Raw genomic sequence first — 16,121 nt, forward strand, 5'->3', positions numbered from 1 at the left:
TGACTTATGACTTAGATCTTAGACACGGCTGTAATCAGCTAGCAAATGCTTTGCATATCCAGAAACGAGTCCACCTTCTTATACTGATCGCCTACTACGGTGCAGAGAAACACAGCATTTGCAGATTGCTACTGATGTACTGGCAGGTTGGACAATGGCACAATCTGATACAGTAGCACTTTATTCTTTGCACGTCCAGCTGATGAGCAGCTAGTCTTGTTTCTTTGTATTCTTCAACATTCTATAAAGTAGGCAGCTATGGATTGGTGGAAAACACAGATGCACGTGAAGTGCAGTGCATGCCCTTATAATCATTTATGGTTAATGCATGTGTGTAAGAAGCCATTGCTGCTGATATCTGTGTGTTGTTATTCAATATGATTATACTGATTGCATGAAATATAACATATCCATAGAAACATGCTGGCACAGCACGAACACCAGTAAGGTCTTGCAAGTTTACAGCGTGAATCCTGTAAGTGTAGTGTGTTTTATAGCAATGCTGATTGGGTGTCAGCGGGTACTGTATACCCAAGGATAGTGAGTGACTGATGGGTTAACAGGAGATTAATGTAGAAAATTAGATCTGGCTCCTAAAATTATTTTAATTTTTTTTTTTTTTTTTTTTTAATATTTTGATTAATATATTTTGTAACAACAATAATGAGGATATTAATAACAAAAGAACATTTAGCACTACAATCAAACAGGGGACTATAAATGTATGCATATTGCAAGTCAAAATTAACATGTCAATAATAATGAAAATATTTTGGGAAGAGATTATTGTCTTTTAGGTTGTTTATATTATCATATTAAAAAATGAATATCAAAGTTAAAAGAAATTAGAACAAAGGTCTGGTCAGGTGGAAGTCAAGGAGAAACATTGTATTGAGGTCTAATGTTCTCTTCCCACACAGCAAAGTCATGTTTTAGAAGAGATATGTTATCAGAGGGTATGCAGAGTGCTAGCTCACAATTCTTTCTTTCCAAGACGGATTTAAGGACTCCGCTAATCGTTGGTATGGTAGTTGACTTCCAGTGTTGGGGGATTACAGAGGTGGCTGATGTGTGTAGGAATCAAGGAATTTCTTAAATATACACAGTTCCGGTGATAAGGGTACAATATGGTAGATTATAGAAATAACCAGTCGATGAACATCCTTCCAAAATTTGTCTAGTTTGGGACAGGACCAAAAAATATGATGGAGTGTGCCTACCTGACCACATTTCTTCCAACATGCATTAGTATTTGACAATTTTAGTTTAAACAGTCTAGATGGAGTTAAATACCATCTTAAATAAATTTTAAATGTGGTTCTAAATGATTAATACATCATGTAATCCCTTTCAATGACATTAGAAAATCATGCCATTCCTCGACTCTATATACCCCACCCAATTGACTCTCCTACTTTGACATATAGTCCATTTTAGAACCTGTCTCACCAGCCATAAAAGCATAACACAAGGAGATTGTGCCTTTTCTGCTATGATCTGAAAGATAGTTTTCCCAGATTTGATATATCCAATTTTCTTAACCTCAGATTCTGGTAAATCACAAAATGCTCGCTAATCAACGACACCGTCTCCTCATGCAGATGTGCATCAAAAATGGTTAACTTAAATTTGTTTTTCAATTGGTCAAAGGTCATAAAATGAATAGATAAATATGGTTCCTAAATTTGGCATTAACTCCTAGAACCAGCCTCTGTGTGTCAAACCATGCTCCAAATGTCATTATGATGGTAAGACATTCTAATGGACCGTATCATATCACTGACTGTCAGGATGAAGCAGGACAATTTAATAACATTTTATGATACATTTTAAACTACTTTAAATCGAGAACCTTTTAATAATCTTTTGAAAGATCTTTATCAACAGTAATGATTCACTGTATGTCGATGCAACCAAATTTCCTGTTGACCTATTCTCAAAAATTGTATTCTTCCAACACAGAATCAAGAATGATAGTCAATAAACATTTATATTGTTGAGGTTTCATCCAATGTCATAATACAAACCCAGTCTAGCAGTTTAACCACTGCTAGATGTGCATATATAAGAACATGGAAATAGCAGAGGTCAAAGTCTTCTTTTCTTCTTTATTCACTATATGTTCACCCCTATCTGAAACTTCCTTCTCTTCTCCGTTAGACTTTTACCCAATCTCCACTCCTTCAAAAAAAATCTTTGAAAACTCACTTCTTCAGGAAAGCATATCAACTAAACTGTTAGCATGTTTTTATCCCCCCTCCCCCCCCCCCCACCATGACTCCTCCCCTGCAACTGTCAAAAATAACCTACCCTGTTACCCCTACTTATACCCTTGGTGTCACTGTACCCCACTCCCTCTAGCATGTAAGCTCACGGAGCAGGGCCCTCAATCCCTCTGTTCCCATGCGTCCAAGTTGTCTGATTACAATTACGTGTCTGTTATACCACCCATTGTACAGCACTATGAAATTTGTCGGCGCTATATAAATACAAAAAATAATAAAAATATTTAAAAAAGAAAGAAAATTACAGTTTCTGCCTTATGCTTCACTGCTGGTCCCAGCTAAACTGCCACGTTGAAGTAGTTTCCTTCCTATCTTCCTTTGCTTTTCTTGTGCTTTGTTTTTGTTTATCCCCACCACCAGTATGATTTTAAAAACTGTGATCCCTTTGTGTCGGAACATTGAGACCCAACATGCCAACATTTCTTATAATACAAAGCTAAATATTATGCATATGGCATGACTATTGACGGTCATCTATTCATATTCTAATTTTTACAACATCTTAGCGTAAACACGAGTTAGGACAGGGATGCTTCAAATTATGGGTTCTTATTGTGTTTGCATGTTTACATTAAAATGAATTAATCTAGACTGGTTAGAAGTGTATTTTCAAAATGCTTCACTTTGTATATGGTTGTTAACAATGCAAATTCTTCTTTGCTGTAATATTCTGATTCCTTTCTTTGGATGAGGAAATCGGAGAGAAAAGCACACTTACGAACAATAAAGGCAAATAAACAAAAAAAACACCTCAACACCACCTATTTAAAACAGCCATTGCATACACTTACTATTCTACTTTTAATACAATGTTGGAATGTATCAAACTGTAGGAGCCCCATTATGAAAAAAAAAAAAAAAAACAATGAACAGCCTGTATTTTGTACTTCATTCTTAGTGAGCTAACCACAGAGTATTGTATATATATATATATATATATATATATATATATATATATATATTTTTTTTTTTTTTTTTTTTTTTTTATTTATTTATTTTTTTTAAAACAAATCCTTTATTCCTACAACTCATCTTCGTAATTCTTACTCACAAACTTTCTCTTGGCTTTTACAAAGCAGAGTACGTGTGAACAGTAGATTGTGTGGTTTCACGAATCACAGGAGGCTATGGTGAACCACACAACTCTACATTCATAACAATCCACTCAAATCCCTGATCCATTTGTGTTATAATTTGAACTGTTTACTAAGATTTATCTGTATATTATAGTCTTGTTTGCAAGACAACAAGTCAAAGCTCAATAAGTGCGTTTCTCCTGAGATGATACGAGAAATGCTTTACTCAAAACCACTTTTTGGTGAATGTACAATGACAGATTTATGATAACCGTTTCAGAGTAAATGTGGCTTAGACAAATTCATTTAACTTAGTAAAACTCAATAACGCTCTCATAACTATCTTGGACTAATTTAATCGGACTATTTGTCTGGGCTATTGTTCAGATGGGTGCATACCCAAAAAGTGGCCTGTTTGGGAGCAGTACATTTGAAAATCACTGATCATGACACATTGTACAGATTTAGTACCGATTACATGCATCATTGGAAAAGAGATTATTTATATCAGCATGAAGATAAAAAAAAAAAAATGTAAATGGTAAATTCCTACCTTTGCAAATTATGTGATTTTCAGGTTCATATCCAGGTTTGCAAGTGCATCTTCCAATGGGAACCATCCACTCTCCATCTCCATTGCAGTAAAGTTTAATTGGTACATCTACTTCCTCGGCGTTGGGGATACAGATCCCACGTGCTATAACAAGGGACGTACTCTCTGCCCCAGTCATGGTTTCTGGGAAGACGGCAAAATTCTGAACCACACTGGGACATTTCTTGAAGAAGACCCGAACAGAGAGAAGGGACATGCATGCTCCATAATCCTGGAAGGCTAAATAAAAGCCACTGCGAGTCAGCGGGCCAAAGCTACGTACTTCAGTATTGACCTTCATCAGTCTTCCACCAAAATCTACTTGTGAGAAACTCTCATCAGCAGCTATGGTGTCCACTTTAAGGTAAGGGGACTCATTCCAGAAGGCAGAGTTCTTATGGGCCACATTTGAGTCTGTTTCATAATAGTACAAGTTGAAGGTCTCTTTGCAAGATCCTGGCACATTTGGAAGGCTACTACAGTCTCGAACAGTGAACCGCATCTCCACATAAACACGATGGGCCCCACGTCTTGGAATAAAGGTTGTGAGGAGCCAGTTGTTCTGGTTGGGATCAAACACATTGCACACTTGGTATGTACGGATTGTGTTGAGGTTTTCATCATATCCACTTACTTCTTCCCACTGCAGGAAAAAACATGAAATGACTGTGAAACCTCTTTCATCACATACTTATTTTAACATTTGTACTTTCTAGAACTATTTCTTGTTGATATATCTACCATATCATATTTCTGATATTATCGAACTAAACAAAGTAGTGCAATGTGACCCATGTTTTTACCTGCAAGTGCAAGGCATACAGCAGTGTAGTTCAGCCACGTATAGGCCCTCTACTGTCTTCAGAGGCCACTGTTTTTGCCCTTAGCCTATAGCTCTGATTCCATTTACACCCTCTAGAGACAATAGAGAGCCTCACAATCACTTTAAACAAACAAACATATAGGGACCCTTTAGCGTTAGGAATACAAACCTTCACATCACCCTAGCCCTGCCTGCTTGGACAACACTCACTCTCCACTCGATCCAAGGAATCATAGATACTAACATCTTTCATAATCTTAGAACAGGGAATTTCTTAAATATACACATTTCCGGTGATAAGGGTATAACCAGTTAGTACTAAACAGCAATTTCAGGATAGTTCCAATATAACATACAACTCAACGCTTTCATGTGTTACTCTTCACTACAGAAATTAATTGACCTGCTGGTTAAGTTTCATGCTTTATCTGAATACAATGTCTGTACAGTCATTAATCGTCCTGTACTCACTGGATGGAAATCTTGCAATTGGCTTTAAAAAAAAAAAAAAATTTATCAATAAAATTTTTATTTTATTTTTGTATTAGAATTTCTTCCATTAGGTGTGCTGTACTGGATTTTGGCCAACATGATTTGAGAACTAGGCATCTTTCCTTTCTAAATAAGTGTTATCTGGCCAATACAGAAATTGTAAATATTGCAGTTAAAATCAGACAAGTAATCCGTAGAATTTGGAGTTCTTCATGCCAGAAGACAGGAGAGTTACGCTGCAGGATCAGATCTGCAGTTGCCACAATCATTAATACAGCAAAGCTAAATGCTTGAGAATGAAGATACGTAACTCTATATCCCAAGTGTCCATATTTAAGGGGGTAGTCCCTATTTTTGGTCCCAGATCCCTCTGTTCCTCCTTTCTATCCTACTGATGGGTCTACGTGTATAACAGAGCTTCACAGCACTATTGCACACAGTAAAGTCTTGTTAAACTACAACAGATGTGTTTAGAAAGCAGCCTGTGTAAATAAAAGACATTGCTCATGTTCCAAGTTACATGGTAGCAGGAAACATTGTTATTAGTAAATCGCCAACATTTCGCAGATCAGTCTTTGCTACACCCCTAACCGCAAAGTGCCCATTTAAAATGTCAGTAGATATGCTGTAGGCATGCGTTCTAAACCTATCAGCTCACCTAGTTCTATACTACCAGTGTCCGGCTGCTGGAATCCTTCCCTATGCAATTACTTCATTGACATTCTAATCGGTTTTAAAAGCAAAGAACCAACACATTTTGCTCTATTTTATTTTAGTACTAGCCATTTAATTTCTCATATTTTAAACACTAAACCGGTTTAGCAAAGTAATTCTAGTAGTTTATATTTTAGTTCATACCTTTACCAGCCTGACCCAGCAGTTTTTAATATGATCATTTAAGCACACCTGTCAAGGTATTGGCAGTAAAGCAGCTCCGTAAAATGTGAGATATAGCTACATTTATTATGGTGATTTATGGATAATGTATACAGCACGGCTGCATTAAATGTCACTAGAGCCCTGCAGGATGCATGTTTTATAAGCCTTCCAAGTTAAATGAACGGTATGGCTGTCATAGTAAAAACACGCTATGCTTTCGAATTGCTTGTAAAGTTATTAAACTGCATCTGGCGGTTTTTGATGCTCTCCTCATTTGTTAGTAAAAAGGTGAGCTATATAATATTTACAAGCACTCATACCGGTACCAAAACTGCTACCATTTAATACAAATATAATAAAAATCACGTTTCTTTTTATGCTTCAGGTGAAATCATTTTTCGTGATTAAAATGTTTCTACCGGCCAAAGTTTTAATCAGAGGACTGATTCCTGAAAAAAAAAGATAAAGCAACAGCTGGTGCGGTACCCTAAAAATGAGAAAAGCAGCCTAGAATCATGTGGCAAAGCTTCTAAAGTGGTAAAGAAAAGAACAGGCTGCTGAAATCTGCACTTACATTCTACCTTCTGTCCGTGTTAGTCTAGATGTGCTCCGTGTTCTGTGTTACATCCCCACTGAGAATTCTTTCTTACAACATCTCATAGCATGCAACCATAACTTGTCTAAGGAGAACAATATTTTTTGCATAAAGCAGATCCCCCACTTAGCAACATCTTATCTGCTGCCTCTCTCATTATCTGCATTTTTTGCTTCTCTTGCATCACAAAGGTAAGTGATATTAATCAGAAAGATTAATTTGGTTGGATAGCACTTCATAGTACTTTAGAAATTTGCACTCCACAAACTCCGGGGAGGAAGTCACCGCGGCTACTAATTAAAACCCGATCTTAAAAAGAAATGTTATTGTTCAGATAATGAAATAAACAGCAGATGAGAGAGGATAAGGTGTGCACGGAGACACAGTAGTGGAGAAGCTCTTTTACCAAGCCAACAATAACTCAGATTAACTGCAGTCTCCAGTCAATAATGAGGAAAAGATTAATTAAAAAAAAAAAAAAAACAGGAAAAATGCTTGGCCCTAAAGCATCATTTTGTAGATTATTAGAGCAGGTTTTGATTTGGTTTTCTTTATGTTTTATCTTTTTTGAAATGAGGATATTTTATTTGAAAAATAATTGTTACATTCTAAAAATCTAATCTATATCTGGAAAAAAAATGCATAATAAATTTCTATAGTTAAAAAAAGAACATTCATATGTTTTTGTAGAAATCTCCATACCTTGATCAGGGCCAGAATTGCCAATAGACAGACTAGGCAGTTGCCTATAGGCCCTTTACTATAAGGGTGCCTACCCCCAAGTACAAATTAATATCACTAGGAAATTAGGGCACAGAGAAGGTATATCCACTGGTAATAGGGGGGTTGAAAAGCAGTGCGTCAGTTTGTTCCAGATTTAGGGAGGTACACACTGGGTCCGGAGGATATCCTGGTCTACACACCATCATTTTCCATCATTAGGTCATAGAACATTAAGCAGAATTACTGTACTATTTAAACCCAGCCTACCATAAAGGGATTGCAAAGAGTTACACCATCCACACATACTTATATAGAATATAATGTTGTAATTAAACCCCATGATTTCATATACAATTGCTATTATAAATATTTGACCCGTGAAGTTGGTTGAAAATTGTATAATTTGGTACAAGCAGAAACCTTATGAGTGCGCTTTCTGAAACACACACAACCATTTCTATTGACTTAATTTATCCCACATACACTGCCAATGACTTTTCTAACACTTTCACTGAACGTTTAAGTGCATGAGTCTTCAGCATTCAGTTTACATGATTTACATGATAAGTGATTTACCCGCAACGGTATTTGATGGGCAGGGATAGTTCCTATTTTGGGCCCAAATCTCTTCATCAATCTTTCCTATCTTAATGTCCCCCATTTCTAGGATCTCTGTATTGCTGGCGTGCCTGAGTGTATAACAGAGTTCCATAGCAATAATATTCACAGTAATGTGTCTTTAAACTACAATAAATATATTTAGAAATTAGTCTGTGTAAATACGATACATGGTTTGTTCTAAGTCCCATTTTAGTTGCATATATTGTTAGTAACAGCCATAACCCAGGCCACACTCCCACTCACACCCCTAAATTATGCTAAGATATACAGCAGCTCTTGTATTAGCATTATTATGTGTCATTGGTGAAGGAGTAGGTCTAATCACTATCAAGTTATTTTATTCTAAAGTTACACGCTCAGCAACCACAAACGGTAAGTGTCAGTTAAAGTTAATTATACAAGGTGTATTTTTTTTTTTTTATCATTTAAAAAAAAAAAAAAAAAAAGATTAAAATCTTTGATTTGTTTTGTTCTATAAACCCACTTCTTCTGCCCCTTCCAACCAACCTGCAGTGTTTCCTTTTCGCCCACCAATATTACTGTCGTACATGAGGTCAAGGGTTGCTGGGTGCTGTAGTTGAGCTTTTGTTAACCCCTTAAGGACCAAACTTCTGGAATAAAAGGGAATCATGACGTGTCTCGCACGTCATGTGTCCTTAAGGGGTTAAAGGACTATTAAAGTGGTATTGTCACCATCAGGGGACTATACATCAGTTGAAAAGACCACCGATAGTGACATCGGTGCTGGGGGTTCGGTAGCTGGGGTGGGGCAGGCAAAGGCTAGTTCTACTTATTTGAACTTGTCCCTCGCGGGCGCCACCATGCACTTCCAGCAGGTCCTCTCCTGGACCATGTGCGAGAGTACAGCAGAGTACAAAAAAAATAAAAAAATATAGAAAAAAAAGTCTAATAAAAACAACTCCCTAAATTTCCAGCAATGTAACTCCTCGGCTCCAGCTGCCTGCTCCACCTCCAGTGATGTCAGCATCCAAGCTGACATCATCCGCAATATCCGCCAATCTATTGCTTCTCATGGAAATGCAATAGATTAGAAATAGGCTTGCCCAGTAAAACGCCTCACTCCTCCAATCAAATGCTGCTATCAGCAGTATTGGATTTCCAGACGGAGTTTTGATCAGTCTGAAGGTGGAAGTGCTCCTATTGACGGTCAGGAAGACAACAGGGTCAAAATAAAAAGGACCACCACTCCTATTGACATTAAGTGGTCTCATAAGTAACTATACTGTTCCTTTAAAGTTAAATATCTTCTTTCATGGAGGAAGAAAAAATAAATCGAAATAAAAAAAAGTCTTCTAGAATATTTCATCACAATTACGCACAATATATTACTTTTCTACAGTTTTTTTTTCCTTCTGAAATATAATGCTCTACTGGAATAGCTGAAGTGATATAGTCCTTTTACACGCTTGAACATATGCTATATGTAAGACTGACTTATTTGAAAATAAAATGGGCTGAAGATTTACCAGAAATTGGATAGCAGGTATATAGAATATATATTTCTTTGGAGTGCATAGCAATTTTTAATGGATTATATGCTACAATAGTTTATCCAGAGCCCCGGGGCATTTAACATGTTGTTAACTTCAGGGTAATAGATGGTCAGATAGATAGACAGACAAATACACACTAACCCAATTACATGAATCCTCAGTAACCTCAATAATTATGGTTAATTCAGAAGCCTGTCTATTTCACAGATTTTGAAATGGAGAGGCCTGTTCCAGGTCCTTCAGTAACCAAGGTAACGGCTGCCTCAGCTGTTCAGTTGTCAACACTGCATTCATAGTGTATGTGAAAAAGTGAGGGGCGCAGCCTGCGTCAGTCCTTATACAAATTCAATGACTAGTTCCATCTAAAGACCTTTACAAAGAAATGTATTTCTTACAAGATTTAAGCAACGGTACATTTCATTTAACTGTTACCGTTTCAGGCCTTGGTGGGATGTTAAGCTATATTTTCTATCTAAAAATTTAAATTGCACAGTAGGAGGACAAGCCCTATTCAAGTCCGATCATGTCCACACCTGCGGTAACGCAACTACTGTCGTTCAGAGCCTGAAGAATTGTTTAATATTAGTACTTTTTGGCTTTTGTAATTTGAAATCGTTTTCGAATTCCCATAATTCCACATAAACCTTAATTTGCTGGTTTTCATCCGTCCATCAAAATACGCTTTATTTTTACTCGGTATAAATAAATAATAAGATAATAACAATGAAGTTGTGGAAAGAATGAAGCACATACACAAATTACACGAAGCTGTGCAGTTTTGAAACTACTGGATAATCAACTTTGCTAGAAAGCATAAAAAAATTAAATAAAACTGATTGCATGTGACAAACAATCTTTGCACAATCATACAATTAGAATTTAGAGAGTGAAAATATAAATGAATCCTTGCATTTGGGTAGCATTACAAAACATGGGATATTTTGAAGACTGGTGTCGAGGACAGAACTCTGTGCAATCCAGTCTTCTTCAACACTAGCAAGTAAACTTCTGCCACTTTGATTTTGACGTCGCAAAACAAGCAATTTACTCTTGTAATTTACCATGTATCTTGTATCTTCAGTAGCCCTAATACAAAAGGTTGTCAAAATCCTCAGGAGTAAGGACTAGCCTAACCTGAAACCTCCCTAGCAAAATGTTGGAGTTGCAATGCGATGCCATGATTTCCAATCTCAAAGTTTATTTTTTCAAATCAACCATCCTGAACATCAACATAGATACTCCAGAGCTTATCCGTCAAATGGTCCAACAGGTAGATTACATGTCTGTGAATCTGGCTAGGTTTCTTCCTGTACTGACCTTCTTCCATAATAATATAGAGCACTGGGGTAATGGTTAACATCTCTTGGATTGGCCGAATCACAGTGACTAAAATTAATCTATTGCCATGAATCATTTTCACCCTATAGCTTTACTCATACCATCCTTCACTTCACTGTGCACAATCCTAATTTATTACATTTGGAAGGATAGCATATCAAGACAAAAGTCCTCCGTACTCACCTTCCTTAAGGCCAGGAGAGGTCTGGCGGACCCTGCAGGCTCTAACATGGCTGAACCTGGTTGCTAGCTGAAATCTTTTCATGCCACAATGGATATTTGGCACACACTAGCAGCCAAAATAAGCCTTTCTTCCTTCCCTTTCCACATTTATCTGTTGGCCTTTAACCCAGAATCCCCAGTGATTCGGATGGATGGCCCCTGCTTAATCTCCTTACCCCTATACACTGCAAATAAGCCCTGCAATCACGGAAGGTCATTTTACCTCCTGTTGGGAGATACTCCCCCGCAGTTTATGTATCAGCAACTTTATGGCTTTGTCTCAAACATTTCACAACATCCGAATCTACACTGACACCTGACTTCCTCTGAGCTCATGTGTACAGAACTAGATCCACTACTGCATCATGTGCCCTTCTATATGACACTACAAACCATGCAGCACTTTCCGACACTCCCATATTTTGGCAAATCGGGAGCAACTGTAGGCAAATACTTTACTAGTAACCAATGGCATAAGATATGCGACTCGGCACACCAACAATTTCTGATGTAGCAATGTGACTGGTGGACATGTTATGCTCCAGTGTGGAAAGAGGGTCACTTTAACTCTGTTTTGCCCTATTCTTCCCCTTCCCCATTTGTCCCCGGCCACCAGGTTATTTCAGGCTCTCAGGTTCCTTCACGCAACTTGCTACATTTCTTTATCAGGGGATAATTCATAAATTGGGGGATTTTGGAGGCAGTATAATAGAGTGGTAATAAGGGGGGGGTAGTGTATTAGAGCGGTTGGAGAGTGCAGTGAGTTAAACTGTGGGAGGGGGAGCAGTGCGTTTAAATGCGGGGAGGGCAGTGTATTAAATTGGTGGAGGGAGGGGTTCAGAGTATTAAATTAGAGTGGAGGGAGGTGTGGCAGTGTATTAGATTAAGTGGAGGGTGCAGTGTATTGGAGTGGAGGGAGGGGGGCAGTGCATTGGATATGTGGGCTATGTATTGGATTCGTAGGCAGTGTATTAAGATGGGGGAGGGGCAGTGTATTAGATTTGGTCTGCATGGAGTTGCTGAACGCTCCCAATGGTTATGCTGATTGGCCACGCAGTTTTTTTGTCACACATGCACAATAGCCTTCCAATGTTTTCCTATGGGAACGCATTGGATTGGCTGAGATCATCATGTTTGATGATATCTGCCAAAGTGAAGAACACACTCATAGGACTTCAAAATCAACAAGATAACATAATTTGTTTATTACAGCTGTGCAACAGCATACATTCACCCTTTCAGTCCCATTACCAAACTTTTCTCAATATGTCAAGGTAGTTGGACTGAAATATTTGTTATATGCAAATGCAGGTCTCCTTAAAATAAATTTGATCTTTTGTTTACTTTGAAGCCCTACAAGCGTGAAGACATTCAGTCTCAGTTCGGCCCTTTTTTTTTTATACTGTACTTTTCTGAATAATACTACGTTTCTATGAAAACTGAAATGTTAGTTTTTTTGCGGCCCACATAAACTTAAACCTTGTTTATTTGGCCTGTGCTAGTTTTTGTGCTTGACATGCTTGATGTAAATAGTAGAAGGTTTCAGCATGCCATGATGCAATTTCATCATGGATGTCTCATCTTCAACTTAACATGTTGAAAATACAAAGGTTTAATCTTTCTAATATTCCATTTCCTTTGTCTGACCGCCATCTGTTGACTTTTCACATCGGCATACCCCATACCAGAATTCACGTGTCTATTAGTCCACCCATTGGACAATGCTATGGAATTTGTTGGCGCTATGTAAATAATAAAAGAATAATCTAGCTTTGTTGAGTTATCGTTTAGAGTAGTAAAGTGAAGAAAAAGACAATCTAAGTTTCTCCAAAAGTAAAATTGTATAAGAATAATCAAGTATATAAGCATACGACTAATGGGTGTGGCTTACCTAATCTGCATATCTAAACTTCTCTCCAAATACCATTTTAAAACAGATAACACTAGTATCTGGCCAGGCATGCGTGTGATAGTTTGTGAATACTAGTATTGATCGTTCCTATACAGAAAGTTTCCTTAACGTGTTACTTTCCGAGCTCTGACCTGGTATGTAATGCATCTTTAGTACAATCAACAGCAACGTTTTACACAAACAATAGAAAAATAAAAATATTAGGTATACTTTTGTATTGTGCCACTCTCCAAAGATAGCATTCCAGAACTCGACTTCCACAGTAAGTTGGAACTGCTGTGCTCAATGGGGGTTGGTAACATGAAGGGGGTCACTTCACAGTTTGTTGGAAAGCCTAGATTGTGAGTGCAAACAAGGAGATTGTTCGCGACTGAAAAGGCTCACGTTGTATTAAAAAAACAACGGTTTAAAGTGCCGGAGGGTGTTTTGTTCTTCATTACTTCATAAAAGTGACATTAATAGCCACGGAAGAGAACTGCTGAGTGCATTTACTGCCGATGTTTCAGGTATGAAAGCTGCTTTTAGGCTGCTAATGTTTCCTAATTACAGATCTCAACTGTAAGAGAGAGAGAGAGAGAGAGAGAGAGAGAGAGAGAGCATGAGGGGGGAGTGCGGGAAAGGTTGGAGAGGGATTGAAAAGGAGAGAAGATTAGAGTAAATGGAGAAGAGATGCAGAGGGGAAGACGATCGAGCGTAAGTCAGGAAGAAGGGAAAGTGAGAACGATAACGCACGGAAGGCAAAAAATATTAGAGTGGGAGTAAATATATATAAAACTAAAAAGCTAAAACAAAAATAAAAAGGCTAAACAAAATGTAACAAAAAATGCAGGTACTAAAGATGTATTAAAATAAAAAAAATAATAATTGCCTACTACTATAACTATACACGGGTGGCTATAGGAAGAAAGAAGAAAAAAAAAACAGTTAAATGAGACGTACATATTACCACTGAAGTGTGATGTGAAACATAATAAAAGGTATTGAAGTCCGTTCTGTATCCATTTATCTAACCGATCTTATGGAGCTTAAAATATTTTAAGTAATATGACGACATTAGCTCTTCCCTATTCATTCCTGTGAACAGCAAAAGCGGTAGAAGTGTGGAAATGTAGCAATCGATATTTTGTGCTTTTCCCTTTAACAATTATTTCTCATTTGAATGTAGCCATCACAGCACAAACACTTCTGCCTAGGTAGCATCTGGTCTACAGTACCTTGCTTCACAGGGGTTTAGCAGCAGTTTCTGGTGTCCTTTTTTTGTAATGTCCATCCATCTTACAGGATTAACTTTCCTGTCCCACGATCCTCTGCACACAATAGGGCTATTAAAGTGAATATTTGCTTCTGCATTAATGTCCATCATAAAAACTCCACTAAAGTTTCATGGAGCGTAAGAAAGATTCCATCGGGGAAGTTGACCTGTGGAGCAGCAGATCTGTGAAATGGCAGCTATCAGCACAACTACCAGACCCCGGAATGATGGCAAATTGCTGCCGGTAATATTTTATAAAGCCTTCCTGGGTCAAGGCCCCAAGAGAGCTCAATATATCAAATGCGTGTCACTAGTCAGGCACATGTAATAATGCTGAGAAGTGGACAAGGGTTTCCAAAGTATTTCAGCTATCTGGATGCCTAGCACAGTGATATTAACAGGGTTATTCATTACGCGCTGGATTTTGTCTGGATAAGCAAAATCTGGTGAAAATTACCATAACGGCAACTGTATTTTTTACTAAAGCCATGCACGGTCTACATGGAATTCTACACTTAAATAAGTTGTACATATAGATTTATGATCTAAAGATTATACATGATCATATGATCTAAAGAGAAGTCTGACTGTCATTTTGATGTCAAGAAGGATTTTTTTTTCTCCTTGTGGCAAAATTGGTAATTGCTTAAAAATTGGGGTTATTGCTTGGGTTTTGGATCAACAGCAGGAATAACAGATATATGTACTGGAGTACCATTTCAGTTTACATTACTACTATTACAAACTATGAATAGGCTACAGTGCAAGGGGTTCCAATGTGCAGCCTCCCTGTACACAACTGCCTATTACTGTAAACCCTGTGTGTATCCAAGGTGCCAGGATGGTCAGATCACCTGTGGTGACGAGGGGCAGGACTGCACAGGACAGGGGTGCGCCAATATGAAAAAATGTGTGAGCCTATCAAAAGGGGGCATGTCAGCTGTTAGGTGCACGCACAGCAGGCTGACGGAAAGGCTGTGTGCAGAGCACTACTTAAATACTCCGTCATGGGCTCCGTGCCCTAAACATACTCTGCACTGCAGCACAATCCCATTTACTGATGTGCATGTGCTACCCTAATTAGAGATATTTCCATGGTGTTGGGATACAAGGGAACTAAATTGAGTCACCGGGCAATAAATCCTGGGCATGATCCGGATTTCAGGACATGAAGGTATGTAACTGGAAACTACTGTGGTCTGAGAGAAAAAAAAAAACAACACATCAACTGCGCATTAAGCCCTCCCCTTTGGCTGTACTGTCTCCAACTAAAAATATTTGGCATCTCCTCTTGGATATAAGCAACAGGCTGCAAAGTGGTGTCAATGCAATAACACAAACTAGAATCGTTCCTGTAAGTTTTCTTGTAATTGTCCTATTTATAGTTAAATCCCCCCTCTCATAATATTGTAAAGTGCTATAGAATCTGTTGGCGCTATATAAATGGCGATAATAATAATAATAATCGAATTGTATAATATATTGTATAATACAGTCTCCAGCTCTATAAGATAGATGTAATAACATATAGAATTGTCTTCCCTTAAAGGGATTCTATAGTGTTAGGAATGCAACTGTGTATTCCTAACACTATTGTGCCCTCTGGTTTTACACAATTTGTGCCCTCATTCAACACAACGGAACTGTATGTTACACTGTTTACAGATGGTGCAACATAGTGCAGCAAGGTTACTTACTTAATCACTTACCAAATGATATCCATAAACATATAAAGGATGGATGGGTGGATGGACCGACAGACATCCCATATATATTCCATAAAGAACACATTCTATT

At 37.8% G+C, this 16,121-nt stretch overlaps 1 protein-coding gene across 2 annotated transcripts in view; it reads right to left on the reverse strand.

The window, feature by feature from the left end:
* Positions 1 to 16,121, reverse strand: part of EPHB1 (EPH receptor B1) — a 249,680-nt gene that overhangs the window by 152,126 nt on the left and 81,433 nt on the right. For both annotated transcript variants that reach the window (XR_010086583.1, XM_063442245.1), the window contains exon 3: positions 3,915 to 4,596. Coding sequence is in view for 1 of the 2 variants with exons in the window: in XM_063442245.1 (XP_063298315.1) it covers positions 3,915 to 4,596 (682 nt within the window). In the remaining variant the exon portion in view is untranslated. The remainder of the gene's footprint in view (positions 1 to 3,914; positions 4,597 to 16,121) is intronic.

This window comes from Pelobates fuscus, chromosome 2, assembly GCF_036172605.1.
Source record: "Pelobates fuscus isolate aPelFus1 chromosome 2, aPelFus1.pri, whole genome shotgun sequence".
Classification (NCBI taxonomy): Eukaryota; Metazoa; Chordata; class Amphibia; order Anura; family Pelobatidae; genus Pelobates; species Pelobates fuscus.